General features: G+C 36.5%; 1 protein-coding gene across 8 annotated transcripts in view; it reads right to left on the bottom strand.

Annotated features, from left to right (window-relative positions):
• Nucleotides 1-239: 239 nt before the first annotated feature.
• Nucleotides 240-24,590, bottom strand: part of LOC117421342 (LIM domain-binding protein 2) — a 122,051-nt gene continuing 97,700 nt past the window's right edge. Inside the window, exons 5-9 of one of the 8 annotated variants that reach the window (XM_059035463.1) lie at nt 13,885-13,968; nt 6,944-7,067; nt 5,750-5,803; nt 4,922-5,055; nt 240-2,187 (exon numbers count right to left, since the gene is read on the bottom strand). In XM_059035463.1, the coding sequence (XP_058891446.1) occupies nt 1,957-2,187; nt 4,922-5,055; nt 5,750-5,803; nt 6,944-7,067; nt 13,885-13,968 (627 nt within the window). In that variant the 3' untranslated portion in view covers nt 240-1,956. Of the gene's footprint in view, nt 2,188-4,921; nt 5,059-5,749; nt 5,804-6,943; nt 7,068-13,884; nt 13,969-24,590 lie in introns of all 8 variants that reach the window. The other 7 variants (XM_059035469.1, XM_059035475.1, XM_034035631.3 and 4 more) reach the window with 7 other exon arrangements.

Below are 24,590 nucleotides of genomic sequence, written 5' to 3'. Positions count from 1 at the left end.
CTGCCTAAAACTTTTGCACAGTACTGTATATATATATATAGACACATATATATATATACACACACACACACACACAGTCAATTCTCCTTAATACGAATGTCAAGGGACCAGGAAAGTATTTATTGCAAATGAACTGCACTTGAACTTTAAACCACAAAAGCGAGACGTCCTCAACATCAGGGTGTTGTGCAAATCGGAAACATTGATTAGTTTGGTGTTCCTAAGCCTGAATCACTGTATCCTGTTTTTTTTTTTTTTTTTTTTTTACTGGCTTACAAAGTGTTTGTGGGAATGTTGAAATCTGTAGCAACATCTTTCTTTTTCTTGTATGTAATCATAATGCACGTTTTTGCATGAGCACCAGGGCAACTCGTAATGCATAGGATCTGAAGTCTGCAAACAGCACTAAAATACAGAACACAGGCTCTAATCTGGATGCAAGTTAATACATTTCCCAATATCCTTTACACCCAGCTCTTCAAACGACGGTGTTTCGTTTTATTAACATTTTACTTCCCCGGGGGGTTCCAAAATCATTTTCACTGACAGGAAATTCGTGTTAAGTGAATTCATGTTACAGAAGTCATTTATAATAAGCGACTGCTAAACTGAGGCGGGACCTTGTAGAAAATTTGTACTATCAGGAAATTTGTCTAATCCAAGTTTGTTTGAACGAGAATCGACTGTGAATATATATGGGGCAGGGCGAAAGCCCTAAATGTAAATAGTGTTTGTGTAGTTTGTGTGTGTGTATATATATATATATACACACACACACACACTGCTGTGCAAAAGTCTTAGACATGTTGCATTTTTCTACTCTGATGCATTATGAGCAGCAATAATTTACTCAAAGCCTTCACTTGTGTTTTCTACTACTATAACAACCTTGACTTGCATAAAGAAGAAAAAACATTGAATGAAATAGCTTGCATCACTTGATTTTCAAGGTGTGGTATCCAAAGCATAATCAACAAGTATAGAGAAACATCATCTGTAATTGACAAACCCAGGACTGGAAGACCCAAAAAGCTGTCTAACAAGGATAAGCAATACTTGAACAGAATATCCTTAAGGAATAGAAAGAAGACAAGCGTTGAATTGACAACAGAACTGGCAGAAGTGGCACAGGTGAAAAATGCAACATGTCTAAGACTTTTGCACAGCAGTGTGTGTATATATATATATATATATATATATATATATATATATATATATATAGAGAGAGAGAGAGAGAGAGAGAGAGAGAGAGAGAGAGAGAGAGAGAGAGAGAGATGTAGATAATATTTTACAAACAACTGAACAAATACTGTCATAAAGATCACATTGGTTCAGATTATCGGGTGTTATAAACAAGATCTTTTAAAATTCAATAAATGAGGCTGCCTTTCCTTTAAATCAAATGTGTTGTTGTTTAACTCATTTATGTTTGAAAAAAAAAATGTTTTTAGCAAACCTATTATTACATTTTATACTGGACTTTTCACTTGTATGAAGGAGGTCATTTTCCTTAAGTATGTTCTCTTTTTGTTTTTATGCCATCACAAAAATTCCCAAGACATGGCGTCAGGCAGAACTGTGAGATATTCCCAAGTCTACAGTAACCGTGCAAGTGCCATACCAACCAAACTGTCCGCTTCAACCCCAATTGCTTCTTTGACGCCCACAACAGTGTTCAGATGGGATATGTACAGTGCTAGAAAAGTCTTCCATTCTCCAGCTATTTGTTGCACACATTATCTCATGTGTATGTAAAAATGTGTATTTATAATATGTATAGTTGCAGTCCTATATTTCACTTCAATGTTAACAAGGATATAATTTCCCACATATGTTTCTTAACCTTGTAACACTAAAGAGTACAGCGCTAACTTTATACCCACAGAGTACAGTATGTTGTCAGAACAGCCCACAAAGCTGCCCGAGGCTGCCAGGGCTATTGCTCGCACGGATTCTTTACTGGGACGGCTGCGCAGCTGTGTTTTCTGGCTTGGAATCCTGGTTATTGGGGGGCTTGCTATTCCAGGGGATGTTGTTGCCCAGTGCGGGAGAGTTGTTGAAGTCTTCCTCGTCGTCGATGCCATTCGCTGCGTCATACTGCGTGTTCTCCAGCCGCGTGATGAGTCGCTCATCTTCGTCCCCGAACTCCCCTCCCATCAGCGTCGGCTCACCTACCACCATTACGTCCTGCAAACAGACAGACAGAACGGGTGTGAATTCAGCTCTCTAATGAACTCCTTGTTGGCTTTTAGAACGTTTGGATATCCATTCTCACAATTGAATTGTGTTCGAAGTGCAAGCAGTAGATAATAATACATGGTAACTAGTGTATTTACATGCATTAAAAGTCCCTGTATTTCTTATTCTTTCATTAATTTATTTAAGCAAGACAGTACATTTGTGTTCAAACCTCTCGACGACATATATGATACCAATAAAATTCCATAACATCACCATATTTTGTAAAGGGTGTTTAGATTAAAATGTCATGGTCATTTTATATTTGTAACCTTCACGTGATGTTTGCAACCATGCTGAATGTTGCTTCAATAAGAGTTGTATTCATTTTTCATTATGACACAGAGCCTGTCGGCCACAGGTAAAATACAGAAACAAGTGGAGACAACAGAGATGAAAAGTCACATGATTTCTCTAGGATCGGAACAAAGCCTCAAGCTATCTTAAAGCCAATTAGAGACAGCTGCTGTAGAATTCAATATTGGACAAACAGAAACATGAACCACACTGAATCACTGCAAACATTATAAAAAGGGAGGGATGAAAAAAAAAACATTGAAATTCCTGAGTTTTGTGCATAATATGAGTGCAAAGCATTCATGCTGTACATTTGTTTCAATTATCATAGAAAAACCATGATAATCAAGATGGCCTAATGCCATTATACATTATATGGTCAATTTAGTCAATTTGGATTTGCTAATGACTTAGCCAATACCGTAATTTTTTGAATATATACTGCACTGCTTTTCTACATTTTAGAAGAATTTCTTTTGATAATATGCAAGAGGTTCATGTTATACCAGGGAAGTCAAGGCAGCTCAGTCATTGAGATTATACACAAGGTGGGTGGTATATTTAATAAAAAGAAATATGGTTCTAGGTTTTGCTGATCCAGTATTGAGTTGTTCTATTTCTACCTGTCTGTGAGTACAGTAGGTTGGGACAGAGTTGAAAAGTCCCATTGTCACATGGTGTGAATGGAATGAGGACGTTTGCTCAGTGCTAGGCAGTTATAATTCTACAGACAAGCCAAACGTTAAAACCAGACAAAAACAGACACAGGGAGCGCCGAATCAGTCTCAGTGATTGCAATGATAAAAGACAAGTTGAAGGAGGAAAAAAGAGATTTGATTTTTTGTTTAAGCTGATGTAGTACAATTGCCTGTACACTTCAAGCATTCGTCAAATTCAAGAAACTGGTCTTACTGCAGGTAACTGTCTATAGGTACAGTCTGTTTCAGCAATATTTTATTAAGTAAACAAACACACATGTTGTCAGTGCCCCAGAAAAAAAAAAAAGCAGATTGTGGCCTCACTCCTGTCAGCCGTGGCCAATCCTCTATTGTGTTGCACAATGCAAACAGTTATAGACTGGGATTCACTTCACTGATCAATCAATTCCCCACACACTCTGCACGGGAAGAAATGCAGAACAAGTTTGTTTATCAAAGACGGCAGATCCTTCTCCCTGTTAGCAAGCCAACAAATCCCCCAGCCTCCCCCAATATACTTGACGTTCTGCTATTTAATTATGGTAATTCATTTAGGTAAAGTTTTCACTATATAACAATACACATACTGATCTGATCATTTGCATAGCTAATTAAGTCATTAGCAAAAGCCTGCTGATTGCCAACAAGGCCTGAGTTTGCCATCTGTTATTGCATGGTGCCTGTCACCTACCCCAGTGTGGAAACACCCTGAGACAATATGTGCAGAAAATATAGCAGTCTGTCCAGCTGGTGTTAAAAGCAAGTAAGATTGAGAGTACTAATTACAACTAATTGATGATACGTTCAACTCATCTCATTAACAGCAGCATGTGAGCAAACATGTATTGTACTTGGGCTTGCATTAAATACATCATTAAATACATTAAATACATCACTAAATACATCTGCATGCAGCAGCCACCACTTTACAAAACTGTTTGTAAACTGAAGTCACTGCGTCAAAGGGATTAAGGAAGCACAAGATAGAGGGTGAACATGCAAGGTCAAGTGTGAAGAAATGACACAGTTTGCCTATAACAGCAGCAGCCCCTAGAGGGCACTGTTTATGCATTGCAGGTATTTTTTCCGCCACCCCTCCCACTCTCTGTTGTTATTGTAATCACATAGCAAAAGTACAACTTTCCTGACAAGGCCAGAAGATGTATGACATATGTAGTCAGCATGTTACTGTCTGCTATCATGACATATGTAGTCAGCATGTTACTGTCTTCTATCATGATCAATATCAGCATAAAAAGGTGTGTAATGCGTTGTTACTTTACAAAAGAGATGACCCAGATGTAATGCTGGGATCTGTCTGACCCACAATCTGACCTGTCATGAACTTCCATTCACTATTTTGGTTTTAAATGTTCTGAAAAACAAAACATGACCAAAAAAAAAACAAAACGGTAATGCACTTGGTGAACTAAATCTGTCTGCAAGCTTTATTCAGAGCTCCAGATCTGCTCTATGTTTGAGGAAGACTTTACATAAAACAAATACTCAGCTCCACAACAATTGGTCTAGAGTGAAAGTAGCACAGGCGATTATGACATGTAGGCATTTGAAATGTTATGCACCAAGCAAAGTAGGTGATCAGGAACAAAGTCAATGCTGAAATAAGCTTGCGGTCAACATTCTGCCATTATTAGAGGATTAGCCCAGAAGAGAAAAAGGATGCTTACAGGTACCTGACTGGACAGGCTGAAGTTGCTGGCAGGGCTCCTCTTCTTGCTGTTATTTCCGAGGCTGCTGTTGGAGGCGCTGCTCGCTGAGTTCTTCCGTTTTCTCCTCTTTGTTGTCGTCTGTCTTGTGGGTTCTGCTGTTTTGTAAAACAAATTAATAAATGCGTAACTATATAAAAATAAGAGGGAGATGACCAGTTGCACATGCAGCAGTTACACATTATAATGCCTCAAGTACATTGTTGACCTTGAAATGTGCAAATAAAAGTGTTACCCACAGCATCAGTCCCAACATGTTATTATCATAGAATGAGCATGGTTTTCTTTTTCTATTTCATCCTTTAAAAAAATATCTACAGTATTAAATGCTTTTTTTTAAATAATCTTAGAAACACAGCTTGTTCAAACTTTTTTTTTTCAGGTATCTATAAAGACTGTTAACAAATCGCTTCTCCAGTGACCTTTCGGCGCTCAAAGACTCAAAGTAACTTATTCAAAGTAACTTACTCAACTCCCTGGTCTAAAACGTGAGGGTAGGCCTCAAAGGGACTCTCTGTTTGTTGATAATGTGAGACAGCAGGGTAAACACCTCCTTTCAGCTCGATTCATAAACTATTCAGATCAATGTTGGGAGTTTAACAATGTTTGAATGTATTATTGCGAACATGTAACTCATTGACTGCCAGGCAGGTTTAGAAAAACTATTTACCTAATACAAGAGGACGAAAGGACTAAAACCTTATGAAGAGTTGTTTATTTGTCGACATTCCATCACTGAATATGCTCAATGTTAAATCAAACTAATGTCATTATAAGATGAAAAAGTACCTTTTTTGTGATTTGTTGTGAAAATTTCCGTTTTGAAGTTCTGTGGGTGTCCTGCTGAAATCGGAGCCAGAGGGATGTTTATTTATTAAATAATGATTTTCAATAAAAGTTTTAAAACACAACAGATTTGCATAATGGAAATCGATAGAAAAATGAAGATGAAATACAACTTTTTTTAATTGCAATTATTTATAGAATTTTACGGTTCATGCCAATTAAAATAGGTTTCCTAACATGAAGGACCGGAAGCTGAAACGATTTGAGATGATCTCCTATTTATTTCACCAGGCGGAGAAAAAACTAAAATGTATTGCTGATAAACATTTGTGGTGTAAATTGAGAAAGTTGCATCACTGTTTATTCTTGTATTAAAAAAAATGTAATTGATCTTTTAATTTTTTTAACGTAAGGAATAGTGAAACTTATTATTGAAAAGTTTAATTATTATTGAAAAGTTTTATTATTATTATTATCATTATTATTGATTTAAATGTGTTTACACTGGTCTTGCATTCACAGGTGTATACATTTCTGTACTTTAGAAACCCCAGAATTAAGCTTTTAAGCGTTCCTTTGAACCTAGAGGGTGATGGCTCCACTGCATACTGTGCAGAGGTTTGTGCAATTTGATTATTTTATATTTGTTGTACATACCATTAGCTTGAAACTGTACCTTTGGCTTTCCACTATTTTTAATACAGGCTTGTGTGTTTAGATTTCATAAAGACACAAACACCTTAAGAAATCAGGCCTATTGGGCATGGACTGCAGCACAAAATACTTCACACTCTGACACCAGCTGTGCTTTTCATAAATAGAAACTTTCAAAACTTTTTTCCTTAGTTTTTTAAACCTGCCTGAGAATGTTCTATTCATGGAACAACATTTATTTTTGTACAATGTGCATCTGTACTGCAAAGCTTCTGATCACCCATTACCCTGGGAGGTGAGAAGCTGGAAAGCTGGAACTCTTTCATATTTAATATCTAGTGCTGATTATTTTTAACAAAGGACACAGATATATATTTTTTTAAATGTATATGTGTATAGAGACAAAACAATCGTGCAAAATACTCAGATGCATACCATGCACTATTTGTGATAAGTGTTCTTTTATTAACAATTCACAGCACTCCACATTCAGTTGCACAGGTGCATGCAAAACACAGTGATTTCACAAAGATTCCAAAATACCTGGTGGTGCCACCATTCTTTGCCATTTCTGGAAAAGGCAAGTTTTCAGACAGTCTCTTGGGCCTAGGTTGTAGGTTTTGTGCCTAGACATCAGTTCCTGCATTGGTTCCAATATTACACACAACTGAAAAAAAAACAAACATATTAATACAATGAAATAGTACAAAGTCACATACTATTTTGAAAACATCAAGTTTTTACTAAAATTGGATGTCACAATTCACTTCCAAATAAATACTCTGACTATTAAAACAGCAAATAAATAATAGCAATTTGGGGCATTTATACTGCTATTTAAAATGTTGTAATGCCATAAGTATATCTTATTAAGAGAAACAGGCCATTAAACAGACAGTAAAGTGTACAATTTACAAAATAATTTTAAAAAGTTATTTACGCTAAAAGTAGTCCCTTGCTAATACAAACAATTGCATAATCCAAAGAAAATGGTTGTTATACTGACACCAAATACAGGACAGAAATAAAATGGAAGAACAGATACAAGTAGCCTGCTAAATCCCTCAAATCAATAACATGATTCTAGAGGCACGAGAAACTCACACTCTACACAGTTTAACCTGCGATCCAACGGTTGGAAAAGGGCAAGAAGCTTTCACAAATACTGATGGACTCCAGTGGTTCGAAACGCAAGATGTGGACCACAATAATTCAAATTCTGAATTTGAAGTCTTTAATTGCTTTTTGCAAATAAAATAAGGGTTTGACTCATACCAACAGAAAATAAACGTAGCAGGTAGGCTTTGTGTTTTACATATCTGTACAATATCATAATGTGTCAATGCAGTACCATGATCTACATAATTGATTAAAACATTGTACACATTACTAACGTACAGAGAAGTGCGCTAGGTATTCACTTGATTTTATACTGTATGTGCCTACTCTACAGATTTCTATTTTTACATAATGTAATATGTACAGAGAAGACATTAATGCTATTTCAGCGCAATGATTTATAAATTTAAAATAAATTGAGCACTATAAACCTGTGCGTGTGTGAGATTGGACTGAATTTGAATAATCCCTGCACTGTAACTCAGGCTTTTTCAGTACGGCATCCATAAATCTCCAGGATTTCAAACTGGACTGTAACACAGGGCATAATCACATTTTATTGAAGTCTCCGCAACAAACAATGGATTCATGTCAGCCCATGGAAGCACATTTTCTGAGATTTACATGCAACACACTAAGAACATGATTAAAGAAAGGATCACAATACAGTATGTGGGAAATTCCTAATCTGGGTGTTAAAAAATCCCAACCTATCAGTTGGCAAAGGGTTGGGATAATATTAGGAAATGTCTTGGATGCAAATACAAGCCAGCCACGTTGATGGTCCTTAAACAAGCCACATTGTCTTTAGTGCAACTATTGGACATAATCCCATATATCAACATGGGACATTTTTAGAAGTAGCTTTTTGTTTGTCATTTTAAAATCTGCTTTTTACTACGATGACAACTCTGGCCAATGACATTTAAAATGCTAAACTGCTGCAATTAAATACATATCGTTAATTTCCTTTAAAGGTTTGATCTGCTCTACCTTGCATTTTAAAAAGAGATTGTGCACTGCTTGGTACTATCACTTAAACGGTGACCTTCAGTTTACAGTGGGTGGATTTCACATAACCAAAAACATGTAAACATGGCAGCCTTAGTCACAGTGGGCCATCACATTCCATCACCAGACGGTTAAACTCAATTCCCTGTTTGCACACTGTACATTTATTATTGCAGCACTGCCTTGTCGATGCAGGATGGTGCAATCCCAATGTTCTTTTAAGGAATTAGGCAAAATAGTAAGCTTAATCCGCACCATGCAAGCAAAAACTGGATTTAAATGCATTGCAGAGAAAGAATTTCACCAGTTGGCACTCTAAAATTCAGAGAGACCAAGGATCGGATGGTTATGTAAATTTAATTTCTCCCTCAGGCCCCCAAGGGGGTGGTTCCGCCAGTGCAGGATTGAGACATAGTGTGGAGAAGATCACATAGCCACTGTTTGCACTATGATAAAAATGATAAAGACAAGAGGCTTCAATCACAAGTATTGGTAATCCAGTCACACACTAAAATAACAAGCAAACCTTTCCCTTTTTTAAATATGTATGACACTGCACCTTATGATTCCGTATCAAAATTCTACATTTTACATGACATACAAAATTGTTTCTCATACAATAAGATATATTAAAATCTGTACTTAAGGTCAACTGAACAACTCTTGATCTTACCAGCCACTAAACTCCAGAAAGGATTTTTTGTTGTTGTATTAAAACAGCCTCAAATGTGAATTATTTTGGTCCCAGGTAAATCAGGCTTCACAATACACATGTGTGTCTAGAAACACACCATTCATGTCATTACCTGCATTTTTTAAATTTAAAGTCAACCCTATATATCTAATGCAAGCAAATAGCAGAACGCTCATTAGTTTGGATAAACAAAGAAAAATGCAGTGCAGCAGGCAGTGCAGTCACTTAACAGGACGTGCATATGGATAAACAATAATTGATCTGTTCTGAAATGTTTGCTGCATACAAGACTTTTCAACATATTTCTGACTCCTTTCTTTCTCTTTGTGAGGATGCTGTTTCTGAGAGGTGCTTCGTGACTCATGCATAAGCCTTGTATTTTTACAGAACGCAGTCTATTTTTAGACTGCATTGTAAGAAGCCTGCAGCATTAATAAATGTAAGAGGCAAACAGAGCTGCACTGTATTGTAATGTACCAGCCAAAAAGCTTGTTTGGCTTTTAGCCAGAAAACGGCCACTCTAGTTCAGAGCAGTGAGAACAGAGTGAAAAAATACTGTGGTGTATACGGTAATAATTAATAGAATACACACCTACAAAAAAATGATATATCCCTAAAATGCATTTCAAATTCAAGGCTGTATATCCTTCACTGAATGTATCAATTTTACAGGAATAAAAAAGTACTTAAAAACCACACACATTCTTTAAGATCATTAAAGGTGTAATGTCCCACAAAGTAGGTATCCCTGCAGCTCTACTGTAATTTAAAGAAACTGCACTCTCAAAATGAACTGCTTATTGGGAAGGCTGAGTGCATTAACGACAGAACTGAGGAAGACTAACAAAAGAGGCATGGCGTTTACATTTAGTTCAATATTGAACATTACCGTGGAACGCTGCATTCAATACCAGATCATAATATAACTAGACATGGTTATAGTGCAGAAGCAACAGCTTTATAAAACCACTGGCACAAAAGGGTTAATTTAAATTTATTTATCATACAGAAAACAAAAAGCAACATGACCTTAACAAGGTAGTCATTGGATACAGTGTTGCTCAATAACACTGAAAATATAAAGTCTGGAGCGCTTTTGTTGCATCCTGCCATATCTCCCATTTGTGATTTTGAACGAAATCTGTCATTCTGAAGGGTACATGTGCTTCCGTGAACGTATTTTGCCTTAGCATTACTGCCTAAGTGGCTAAACACACCTTGTACAGTAAGTAAAGGGTATTTCATGATTTGGAGTGGAATGCAGAAAACACAGTAAATCCAAATTAACCACCAAAGGATGAAGTCCCACTAATCATTCAAATGCCTCCTGAATGCAGTTTTTTGCCTATTGTATGATCAACCTTAAATCTAAATAGGAGCTCTGCTATAGTTCAGTAAAGCCAAAGCGCTGCACTGAAATGTCATTAAATAACGCCTCCACAGTGCCAACTTTCACTTCATTAGTGAATCTTTATGAGAAGAAAGAAGCGCTTGATATAAAAAAAAAAGATACAAATTGCATAGCCAATGTAATTCATACCATGTCATTATGTGTAATAAAAAGTACAGGATGAGCAAATGAAGACTCATTATTTTATCAGACTGCATATCTAAATACTGCCAACTAAGTGGCTGACTGTATGCCCTGTAGCCCTAATACTAATATGGTAACTTACCTTAAGTATTATGAGGACATAATAGCACTCCTCTGGTGTGAGACCTCTGCCCATTATCATAGCCCAGGTGTGCAATTATATCAGTATAATGAATACCTTGCAGTAGCTCACTGTAGTAGAGTAAAGCCAAGCCTGTGTGACTACTTGCTATACGCACCTTCATTCTGAATACCGAAGTCTGTCACTGCAAAGGTTATGGCTATCCTGCACTGAAAAACCCCTGCTATATTACTGATGATGCCAGTTGTCCAGAGGCCCCCAGCCTCAATGACTATGTTTGAAAGGAATCAGCCATCCGGTTACAATAAGACAACTCTATAGCCTAGGCTAGGATTAATCGTTAAGCTTTAACATGGTCATGGTGATCCTTTATGTATTCTTGCTAGTTTCTAAGACAAGGTGTTATGTGTGTAGGAGCTAAGTTGTACTACGAAATAATTTTTGTTTCATCATGTCATTACCGGCTTTAGACTGAAAGTTTGTTAGGAACATGGGACTGTACAAAAAAATCATGGTTTGTTATGTACACACTGCACCTCATATGACATGTTTCTTTTCACAATGGTACCCCTGATATGCATTTTGTGGTAGTAGCAGAACAAGTACTAATTTGACAGAGTCAAATACTAAAGGTAGAAAATAGTCAAATTGGTTGACTAGTCGCCACAAAAAAATATTAATAAATCATGAATTTGATAATGTCTGGTGCTCTACTTGTGAATACAGATTCCTAACACAATATTTTAAAAACAGCTTAGAATATGTGTAATTTATTCATGTTCTAAAATGTAATTTATATATGAATGGATTGCAGCCACAACTGCACTTCTGTCCATCTTAATAATCATGTACCAGGAGATTAGTCGACTACCAGTTTCTCTCACTTTTCTATTTGGCTATTTGTAGCTTACCCTATATACTCCTTTAGTATATGAACTCTTTAAGGGTAGCTGGAGATAGAAAGCTGCAGAAAGCAGCAATTATTTTTCATTCCTTTTTATGAGGCCTCAGTAATTTGTGCACTCTCTGAGAGTCTTCTCTCATCACAGTTAGTCCTATTTGCATTTTTCCAGTGAAACTGGCTGGCAAAAGGGAGATGCATCTTTAATATATTACAAAAAACAAGTCAGGGACTCTGTTTGCATAATACATTAAATCAGTCATGTGAACCCTTTTACAAAAAGTGTGTACTACATACCGCAGTTGTTTTTAATTTTTCCTAACACTGGGCAGCTTTCACAACGGTCTCAGAATCACTCAATGCAATTAAACAGATTGTTCTGAATAACATCCTAACACCATTAGACCAGTAAATGATGTTACAGATTCCTGCAGCAAACCTCACTAATGTATATAGCTATGAGTGATATTAAAAGTGCGCTTCAGACAGCCCCAGTGTTTCGGAGAGAATCCACTAATGAGAAGAAAATCTACCCATATCAGCCTATTCCCTGGTGCCCCTATCTTCACAGGCCCGGAACACAACGACAAACAATGCTGCTTACTTTCCTCACACATCTGAGATTATAGACTTAAACCGGTCTTTTACAATGAATGCTCACCAAACGTTTAAAATACAGAAACAACTGCTTGCGCCCCAAGCATTCCTATAAAACAATCCAGGCGCTTTAAATTCCCATGAATACTATAGTAATCTGGTTTTGATTCAACAAAAAAGGCAGTCTGACATCAGTCTCGATTTATGTACTGTTCTGGGTATCATTTACAATTGGATTAATAACAGCCATGTCAGTGTTAACAATATGGATGCACGTAGTACGAGTGCAGCCTTGTCCGATTAGGAGGTTCAATAAAAAGGCTTGCAAATCTGGGTCAAAGAAAAATGCATGCATACTTTACATTCTGTTTTGTAAAGTAACTTGTTCTAAGTCCAAACATTTAGGCAAGACTGAGGCATATGGTAATGTAGAGCTGATTTTCTTTTAGTTTTTTATTTTATATAAATTTAGAGTGACCAATTATTAGTTTGTTTTTTATTTTCCCCCAATTTGCAACGTTCAATTATGTTTTGTTTTTTCTCCTCACCGCAGCAAGTCCCCACACAGCACTGACGTTCTGAGGGCGTATAAAGCCAGAATCACTTTTATGCTGAGCAATCCAGATTAGAAATGGGTGGGCTACCGATCCTGGAAGACAGAGATCAGCCCTGCTTCTTATCCAGTCTGAATATGCTTGGTGTCTGGCCGGTAGGGTTCGCTGTTGCCTGGCGGTTTCCCATCCCCCACCCTAGGAGTGTCAGAGCCAATGTGACGCCCCCCTCGGGGTCCCCAGCAAAATTCGACCTCTTTGCACAGCCTGGACACAAACCGGCGCTGTCCAAGCTGTGTGACTCATCCTGCACTTCCAGAGGCAGCGCTTTAACTGGATGAGCCACTCAGGGACCCCCCCCGAAAGAGCCGATATTCTTGACTACTTCTTTCTGTGTTTACTTGTTTACGATCATTTCAAAGATTCTGATTTCCCACATGTAATAAAACATATGCCTTGTATTACTTTGATTGATGATGTGTTTGTAATTACACAATATTATTAATAACAATAATTGTAGGTTGTGCTGCACAGGTACTGTAGACTGCTTGCTTAAAGACGTCTAACACTCTCTGCTCTTTCGTACTGTAGTGTGGAAGAAGTCACTTTTTGAACAACCTGTCTTCTGAAAATAATTTTGTGTGTGCTGCTGTGCTGTTTAAACAAGTACACAACCTACATAAGTAATGGGACAAATGAAAGCATGCAGAGAGCCACTGTGGGTGGGGCATTTATATTCCGCTTTACCCCGCTTTACCCCACTCAGATCACATGCTTACTAAGAGTTATTTTCAAAGCTTGGTAACTTACATCGAGTAAATCTCAGCTAATAAAGCTGAAACTTAAATACACTCAATTAGAACTCTAAGGTAAAACGTATGAGAAAATCTGTCAAATAGGCACTCGAGTTCAGAGGATGGCTCAGCAGCTCTTACCCTGAGGTAGTTGAGGGTGAAGTTGGTCAGGCCCATTCGAGTGATGTTTTTAGACAGCTGCTCCAGCACCTGAGGGTCCTGCGCCTGCAATGTTTTAAAAACAGAAAGGAATGCCATTAAACTATTCTCTGCACCGTCATGATAAATTCAACGCAAAACAAAAACCAAAATATATCAAGGGAGCCAGGAATGCATCATATATAGCATACGTGTTAGCAATTCACAGCCACAAAACAAAAGTGCCATAAACATTTGCCTGAGCAAGAAAAATGCTTTTTAAACTGCTTATTAAAAGTGTAATATTAAAAGATGCCAACAGCCAACTCTGCCAAAATAATCCATGTTAAATAAAGAAGCTATGGTTTGCCCAGTACATTCTTTCATATAGATTGTTTTTGTAGAATTACACCAAAATTGAGGTATTGCACGGATTTTAAAATTTAGTGAAGAATTTCCAAAGTTTAAAGGCACAGTTCTTTAATATGTTCTGTGTTTGAATCAATCATGTCATAGATGTTTGCTAATAATCTGGGTTGATAGTTTAGCTAACCATACTGTAGCCTGCATTGAGTCTAAACTGTGTTGGCTGTAGGACTACATTACAGATGTGAATTTCCACAGCTCTTACCAGCAATTTAGGTTTTTGTAATGAAAACTAAGCTGCTTTCTTCCAAAGACAAAGGGTTATAACAAGGTTAAATTCCAGTTCCTGCCTTATTCCAAATTACAACCACAGCTTTTCTAAATGCAGTTATAAACAACAGAAATACATCAATTTTCATTTAGTTTGAATATGAAAACATTATTTACAGCCAAAGATAAGGGGGTTACTTTAGAAAATGTACATTTCCATTCCTGTGTGTAAAAAAAAAGGGGAAAAAAACAACATTTAAACAGCATTTAATATGGGCAGGGGAATGATTTAAAAAATATATAATCATAATAATAATACTATTCTATATGTATGTATGTATGTATGTATGTATGTATGTATGTATATGTGTTTAGTAGTCTTGTTGTCAATCAACAAATCCATTTATAAAATACAGTATGTTTGTTAATACAGTACTCAAGAGAAGGAGGGGGTATTAAACACATCTTAAATCAGAAATCATCTTGCTAATGAACAACAGTATACAGCCCAGTGAATTCCTAAAACCTCTCTGGCACACTCTGCTGGAAAAGAAGAGTATTGGGTTTACACTTCAAGCTGCACCACAGGATAACCGCAGTAGACATTGACTTGCCTCAAGTTACCGCGAGTGTAAATAACCTTGTAGAGAAGCCTACCTTTGAAGGAGAAAACTATTACAATAAGCTACAGTACAGACGGGAAAAGTGAACTATACAGTATATATCTGCTTTAAATAAAAATGCTTCTTGCTATTCCTTTTGGCACAAAACACCATTACTGGGTAGAAAAACGATGAAGAAATAACTGGATTCGTTTTTAATGGTGGAGTATAAGTCACTGCGGTTTACAGTAGGTTGTGCCAGATTCAAATAGCTTAAATCCACTAAATTTCTAAAATCATATTTGTGACGTGCAGGAATTTAGGCAAACTTACCCTTTACTAAATGTAGAACATAATCTGAAACCATACATTTAAATTGTGGGTCTCTTGTAAGTATAGAAAGATGGAACAGAGTAGACACTGCTGTCTGTCCAGGTCTCTACAGACCCACATGAACCCAACAGAACCTGTACAGGGTCATACTGTCAGGCACCTCTGTCACAGGAGAGCACAACCTGACAAGGAGTAGGAACTGAATGCTGCTCTTCTGGATATCTGTACCTACAAATTCCAGGATTCAACACTCAGATGGCCAGCTCGATACCAAGCAGTATATTGTATACAGCGTATTTTTGTAATCCTGTTCTGGCTGTAGCAGACATAGTGTGCTTCTAAATGTAGGTCTCCATTGTAAAGCATTTCTATGACTCGCTCTCTTGCTCTCTTTAATTCTCTATGACAAAGTTTTTTTTTTTTTTTTATAACCGGGAGCCCTTTTTTTCAATAAGAGATTTACTGTAGGATATGCTGTTGCAGTGACAACACTCCTAATACATGCCTAAAGAAGATTTTTTTTTTTTCATAAATCTTACAATCAATTCAAAATGTACACTACAGATTTAAAACAAAACAAAAAGCAAAAATATAATAAGGGTTTCCATTACTACAAATAAAACCTATATATATATATGGGGCAGCAGTGTGGAGTAGTGGTTAGGGCTCTGGACTCCAGACCAGAGGGTCATGGGGTCAAACCCCAGTGGGGGACACTGCTGTTGTACCCTTGAGCAAGGTACTTTACCTAAAATTGCTCCAGTAAAAACCCAACTGTATAAATGGGTAATTGTGTGTAAAAAATAATGTGTAAAAAAATAATGTGATATCGTGTAACAACTGTAAGTCGCTCTGGATAAGGGCGTCTGCTAAGAAATAAATAATTATATATATATATATATATATATATACAGTGCCTTGCAAAAGTATTCAGACCCCTGACCAACTCTCTCATATTACTGAATTACAAATGGTACATTGCAATTTCATTCTGTTTGATATTTTAAAACACTGAAACTCAAAATCAATTATTGTAAGGTGACATTGGTTTTATGTTGGGAAATATTTTTAAGAAAAATAAAAAACTGAAATATCTTGCTTGCATAAGTATTCAACCCCCACACATTGATATTTGGTAGAGCCACCTTTCACTGCAATAACAGCTTTAAGTCTTTTGGGGTAAATATGTACCAGCTTTGCACACAGTGTCGGAGTGATTTTGACCCATTCTTCTTGGCAGATTTGCTCCAGGTTGTTCAGGTTGGTTGGACGACGCTTGTGGACTGCAATTTCAAATAGTGCCAGATTCTCAATGGGATTGAGATCAGGACATTGACTGGGCCACTGTAGGAAATTCACCTTTTTGTTCTTGAGCCACTCCAGTGTTGCTTTGGCCTTGTGCTTGGGATCATTGTCCTGCTGAAAGGTGAATTTCCTCCCAAGCTTCAGTTTTTTAGCGGACTGAAGCAGGTTCTCTTGCAGTATTTCCCTGTATTTTGCTTCATCCATTCTTCCTTCAATTTTAACAAGATGCCCAGTCCCTGCTGATGAGAAGCATCCCCACAGCATGATGCTGCCACCAACGTACTTCACTGTAGGGATGGTGTGTCTTGAGGCATGGGCAGTGTTAGGTTTGCGCCACACATAGAGCTTTGAGTTTTGGCCAAAAAGCTCTATCTTGGTCTCATCTGACCACAAAACCTTTTCCCACATCGCAGCTGGGTCACTCTCATGCTTTCTGGCAAACTCCAGACGTGCTTTCAAATGGTACTTTTTGAGTAACAGGTTCTTTCTTGCCACCCTCCCTTACAGGCCAGTGTTATGCAGAGCTCTTGATATGGCTGACTGGTGCACCATTACTCCACTCCCAGCCACTGAACTCTGTAGCTCCTTCAAAGTGATTGTTGGCCTCTCTGTGGCTTCTCTCACAAGTCTCCTTCTTGTCTGAGCGCTTTTGAGGGACGGCCCTTTCTTGGCAGTGCCTGGGTGGTGTGATGCAGCTTCCACTTCTTGATTATTGATCCAGCTGTGCTCACTGGGATATCCAAACACTTGGATATTATTTTGTACCCTTTCCCTAATCTATGCATTTGTATTACTCTAACTTCTGTAGAATGCTCTTTGGTCTTCATTTTCCTTCAGATTCACAGCCTGACCAATGATCCTTCAACAGTGGGGTTTTTATCCAGAAAATGTTACAGCAACTTTAATGGTTCACAGGTGAAGGCCAATGGTAAGGTAATTGTGTCCTCGTTAGGGCAATTTCTTTCATCGGTGTAAACTGGGAGCTTCCACAGCACAGGGGTTGAATACTTATGCAAGCAAGATATTTCAGTTTTTTATTTTTCTTAAAAATATTTCCCAATATAAAACCTATGTCACCTTACAATAATCGATTTTGAGTTTCAGTGTTTTAAAATAAAATATCAAACAGAACAAAATTTAAATGTACCATTTGTAATTCAGTAATATGAGAGAATTGGTCAGCGGCCTGAATACTTTTGCAAGGCACTGTGTATATATATATATATATATATATATATATATATATATATATATATATATATATATATATATACACACAGTACTGTGCAAAATGCTGTAAAGTAAGAATGCTTTCAAAAATAGACATGTTAATAGATTATATTTATCAATTAACTAAATGCAAAGTGAGTGAACAGAAGAAAAATCTAAATCAAATCCATATTTGGTGTGACCACCCTTTGCCTTCAAAACAGCATCAATTCTTCTAGGTACACTTGCACAAAGTCAGGGATTTTGTAGGCATATAGTCAGGTGTATGATTAAACAATTATACCAAACAGGTGCTAATGATCATCAATTCAATATGTAGGTTGAAACACAATCATTAACTGAAACAGAAACAGCTGTGCAGGAGGAATAAAACTGGGTGAGGAACAGCCAAACTCAGCTAACAAAGTGAGGTTGCTGAAGACAGTTTACTGTCAAAAGTCATACACCATGGCAAGACTGAGCACAGCAACAAGACACAAGGTATTTATACTGCATCAGCAAGGTCTCTCCCAGGCAGAAATTTCAAGGCAGACAGGGGTTTCCAGATGTGCTGTCCAAGCTCTTTTGAAGAAGCACAAAGAAACGGGCAACGTTGAGGACCGTAGACGCAGTGGTCGGCCAAGGAAACTTACTGCAGCAGATGAAAGACACAATCGGAAGATGTCCAGCAGTGCCATCAGCTCAGAATTGGCAAAAAACAGTGGGACCCTAGTACACCCATCTACTGTCCGGAGAAGTCTGGTCAGAAGTGGCCTTCATGGAAGACTTGCGGCCAAAAAGCCATACCTCCGACGTGGAAACAAGGCCAAGCGACTCAACTATGCACGAAAACACAGGAACTGGGGTGCAGAAAAATGGCAGCAGGTGCTCTGGACTGATGAGTCAAAATTTGAAATATTTGGCTGTAGCAGAAGGCAGTTTGTTCGCCGAAGGGCTGGACAGCGGTACACAAATGAGTGTCTGCAGGCAACAGTGAAGCATGGTGGAGGTTCCTTGCAAGTTTGGGACTGCATTTCTGCAAATGGTGTTGGGGATTTGGTCAGAATTAATGGTCTCCTCAATGCTGAGAAGTACAGGCAGATACTTATCCATCATGCAATACCATCAGGGAGGCATCTGATTGGCTCCAAATTTATTCTGCAGCATGACAACATCCCCAAACATACAGCGAAAGTCATTAAGAACTATCTTCAGCGTAAAGAAGAACAAGGAGTCCTGGAAGTGATGGTATGGCCCCCACAGAGCCCTGATCTCAACATCATCGAGTCTGTCTGGGATTACATGAAGAGAGAGAAGCAACTGAGGCTGCCTAAATACACAGAAGAACCGTGGTTAGTTCTCCACGATGTTTGGGCCAACCTACCTGCCAAGTTCCTTCAAAAACTGTGTGCAAGTGTACCTAGAAGAATTGATGCTGTTTTGAAGGCAAAGGGTGGTCACACCAAATATGGATTTGATTTAGATTTTTCTTCTCTTCACTCACTTTGCATTTTGTTAATTGATAAATATAAACTATTAACATGTCTATTTTTGAAAGCATTCTTACTTTACAGCATTTTTTCACACCTGCCTAAAACGTTTGGCCAGTACTGTATATATATATATATATATATATATATATATATATATATATATATAAAAAAAACAACATGTTACACTAACAAGCTGTACTAAATGTAAAGGGTTCATTATGGGCTTGAATGGTTTATTAAGATTGGTTTGACTTTTTATTACTCCCTTGTGGTCAAAGAGAATATATCACATTCATACATCCAAACTATTTGTTTTCTTCAATGATCCACTTATCACAAAGATTGCCTTTCTGAAATGTTTTGTGCTGCAACAAATACACCAAAAATCAATAACAACAGCAGCCAAGCATGGAGCAGAGGTTATTCTTAGGCATTACCAGATATCTCTAAATCATTTAGAGATATCTCAAAACAACTTCATTTAGAGATATCTCAAAACAACTTAATTCAGAGATATCTCAAAACAACTTCATTTAGAGATATCTCAAAACAACTTCATTTAGAGATATCTCAAAACAACTTAATTCAGAGATATCTCAAAACAACTTAATTCAGAGATATCTCAAAACAACTTCATTTAGAGATATCTCAAAACAACTTCATTTAGAGATATCTCAAAACAACTTCATTTAGAGATATCTCAAAACAACTTCATTTAGAGATATCTCAAAACAACTTAATTCAGAGATATCTCAAAACAACTTCATTTAGAGATATCTCAAAACAACTTCATTTAGAGATATCTCAAAACAACTTCATTTAGAGATATCTCAAAACAACTTAATTCAGAGATATCTCAAAACAACTTCATTTAGAGATATCTCAAAACAACTTCATTTAGAGATATCTCAAAACAACTTCATTTAGAGATATCTCAAAACAACTTCATTTAGAGATATCTCAAAACAACTTCATTCAGAGATATCTCAAAACAACTTAATTCAGAGATATCTCAAAACAACTTAATTCAGAGATATCTCAAAACAACTTCATTTAGAGATATCTCAAAATAACTTCATTTAGAGATATCTCAAAACAACTTCATTTAGAGATATCTCAAAACAACTTCATTTAGAGATATCTCAAAACAACTTCATTTAGAGATATCTCAAAACAACTTCATTTAGAGATATCTCAAAACAACTTCATTTAGAGATATCTCAAAATAACTTCATTTAGAGATATCTCAAAACAACTTCATTTAGAGATATCTCAAAACAACTTCATTTAGAGATATCTCAAAACAACTTCATTTAGAGATATCTCAAAACAACTTCATTTAGAGATATCTCAAAACAACTTCATTTAGAGATATCTCAAAATAACTTCATTTAGAGATATCTCAAAACAACTTCATTTAGAGATATCTAAAAATAACTTCATTTAGAGATATCTCAAAACAACTTCATTTAGAGATATCTCAAAACAACTTGATTCAGAGATATCTCAAAACAACTTCATTTAGAGATATCTCAAAACAACTTGATTCAGAGATATCTCAAAACAACTTCATTTAGAGATATCTCAAAACAACTTCATTTAGAGATATCTCAAAACAACTTCATTTAGAGAGATATCTCAAAACAACTTGATTCAGAGATATCTCAAAACAACTTGATTCAGAGATATCTCAAAACAACTTCATTTAGAGATATCTCAAAACAACTTCATTTAGAGATATCTCAAAACAACTTAATTCAGAGATATCTCAAAACAACTTCATTTAGAGATATCTCAAAACAACTTCATTTAGAGAGATATCTCAAAACAACTTCATTTAGAGATATCTAAAAATAACTTCATTTCGAGATATCTAAAAATAACTTCATTTAGAGATCTCAAAACAACTTCATTTAGAGATATCTAAAAATAACTTCATTTAGAGATATCTCAAAACAACTTCATTTAGAGATATCTAAAAATAACTTCATTTAGAGATATCTCAAAACAACTTCATTTAGAGATATCTCAAAACAACTTCATTTAGAGATATCTCAAAACAACTTCATTTAGAGATTTCTCAAAATAACTTCCTGTTCATTTAGAGATATCTCTAAATCATTTTAAGCTATCATGAACTAACTTCCTGTTCATTTAGAGATATCTCTAAATCATTTTAAGCTATCATGAACTAACGTCCTGTTCATTTAGAGATATCTCTAAATCATTTTAAGCTATCATGAACTAACTTCCTGTTCATTTAGAGATATCTCTAAATCATTTTAAGCTATCATGAACTAACGTCCTGTTCATTTAGAGATATCTCTAAATGGACAAGAAGTCCATTAAGAACAGAGCATGTTCACAGGTAGTCATTTAGAGAAACCTTGCAACATCTCTAAATTACATTATTTAAAGATATCTCTAAATGATTTAGAGATATTTCTAAATGAACAGGAAGTTATTGCGAGATATCGCTAAATGACAGTTTGGCGTCCCATGCTAGCAAAACATTATTTAAAGATATCTGTAAATCAATTTGAGATCTTTGTTTCATTTTTAGATATCTCATAAATGAAATTAAGATATCTTCAAAAGGGTTTGTTTACAGATCTCATATTAATTTAAAGTAGGGCTGATTGTGTGCTATGGATGCTTATACTATTATTATTATTTATTTCTTAGCAGACGCCCTTATCCAGGGTGACTTACAATCGTAAGCAAATACATTTCAAGTGTTAAACATATTTGGAACTGGAATATTTATCTATGTTGATTTAAATGTGTCTGCAAAGTTACTTGTGTACATTGTAACTGTGGTGAACGCTGTGGTAAAATCCAGCGTGGCGCATTTATCCTGACCAACATAATAAACTTGATTTAGTTATAAACCTCAGAGTGTTTTTTTGTTTCTGTGTTTGTACATTGCTAATAATTTGCTGTTTAGGGGTTACCCCAGAGTGGTTAAACAGTATGTGTAACTGTGCTACTCTGGCCCTTGGGCCTTGTGTGACTGAGTTATCAGGTCCCTAAATCTGTTTTATTAGGGTAATAGGACAGAAAGGTAACATTTGTTACATTTGCTAAAATAAAAATGGTTTTAAAAAGACCAAATTCCTATTGGGCTTTTTTTTTTTTAGAATCTATTGATTTTTTTTTTAACAGATCAACAATTTTAATAGAGTGACAGCCTTAATTTAAAGATATCTGCAAATGATTTACAGATATCTCTAAATATTTCAAGATATCTTAAAATGCAATTTGAGATAGCTCTAAATGATAAGTTGGCTTGTCTGAGTGTGCCAAAAAAGTGTCCAGTTATATTTTCCACTGAAGAAAAGGACTATGAACTAGATGTATTCTGTAGTCTGAATGTTATAATACACATTTTGCTCATTGCTTGAGTAGCATCATCAGGCTACAGGCAGATCTGTTCACCTCTTTCTTTTGATGTTCTCAGTATGTTCCAACGAAGACATGAATAATACAAAAAAAAAAATTCTAAGGATGTTTGTGATTTTATTAAGTTACAAGTGCAATGATATAACTTAACCATTAATTTCATTTAATTATTATATATAAACAGTATATATATATATATAACACACACTCACACACACACACACACACACACACACACACACAATCGCAACGGCTTAGAACGGGCATGTTTATGTTAATGTGATTTGCCTGCAATAAGCGATGGACTATATAAACTCACATACCCCAATCACCAGTACAGTAAACAAATCAAACACGCGTGTATGCGGTTAAAATATTTATTAAGACACGCATTACACTATTAAAAAAAAATATATATGTTAAAACCTATGAATTTAATAAAAATTAAGTGCAAAAAATAATGCAAGTGCAGAAATGTACAGTACAGGTAGGCTACATTACTGCAAATTGTTTCCAGCAAAAAACTGCTCCATAGCACACCGCAGTGTTAAAAGCGCGGCACGCACATACGTAGCCATTCAGAAAAAATGTCCCCAGTCCTCCAGGCAGTTCTGTTTGCTGGTAAACCACAGGCAGGTGGTGAACTCCTCTAAAACAACGTGGGGTTTGCGATTTCTCAATCACATTTTTCACTACCACCCATATGTAACCCGGCCGACACTCGCGGTCGTTTGTTGCCCCTTTATAATGACCCAGGACACAGAAAATTGAGTTTTTAAGCGCTGACGTGCTAATTTTAATAAACCAAAGAAACAGAAACAAAACCTAACCTGTTTTGGAGCACTGACTACACACGTCGAGAACCTCTCTAAAACAGGACAGCTAAGCTGTTTACCTGTTAAAACAAAACACCATACAAAACAAAAACACACAGGTTTGTTCAAATAACACAACAAGGCTTTCACAGTAGCCTCTTATTACTACGATTGAGCACACTTATCAATCGTGCTCTCCACACAGCAGCCCTGAGCAGACTGACTGCTTTCTTTAAATACCCTGCACCTGGCTCTAATTTACAATATTAGCCAGGTGCAGGTGAAACAATCAAATAATCAAACAATACACATTTATAGGCAGGGAGGATATTAACCCCCTCCCTGCTGTGTTACACATATTACAGTAAAGCAGGACTGAAATGATTTCCTTTTCTCTTTCCAGCCATGCTTGCTTGCTGCTGCAGTTGGTGCTGTTTTCTCAAACTGTAAAGCTGACTGCGTAGAGGGATTAAATAGCCAAGGTACAGTACAGGGGTAATCGCTCAGTAACGAGGTGCAAACAGCCGATTGATCGATCTGTCAAGCTTTTACATCAGTAGTTGCTTTTTTTTACTGAAATCTATGTGAATGGCAAGATAACAAGGTGAAAAAGGCTAATGGTGGATTAGTAAGAGTGATTACTACAGTATAAGCAATGCATTTGTTATTTAAATCTATGTGAATTGCACATAACGAGATCCAAACAGCTGAGTTTGCCTGAAATATACGGCGTGCTTAACACGGTATAGACAATGCCTTTGTTAATGAAATCAGTGGGAATGGCAAATGGCAAACACTATTTGCACGATATAAACGGCTGCCCGCAATAATCCTGGACAGTGTAAGTGGTGGATACTCACTCTGTCTGTCTGTCTGTGTATATATAAATACAAGTAGCTTTCGAGTTAAGGTGG

The sequence above is a fragment of the Acipenser ruthenus genome, chromosome 1 (assembly GCF_902713425.1).
Source record: "Acipenser ruthenus chromosome 1, fAciRut3.2 maternal haplotype, whole genome shotgun sequence".
Lineage (NCBI taxonomy): Eukaryota > Metazoa > Chordata > Actinopteri > Acipenseriformes > Acipenseridae > Acipenser > Acipenser ruthenus.
The sequence above is the reverse complement of the archived record's forward strand: the minus strand, read 5'-3'. Positions and strand labels throughout refer to the sequence as shown.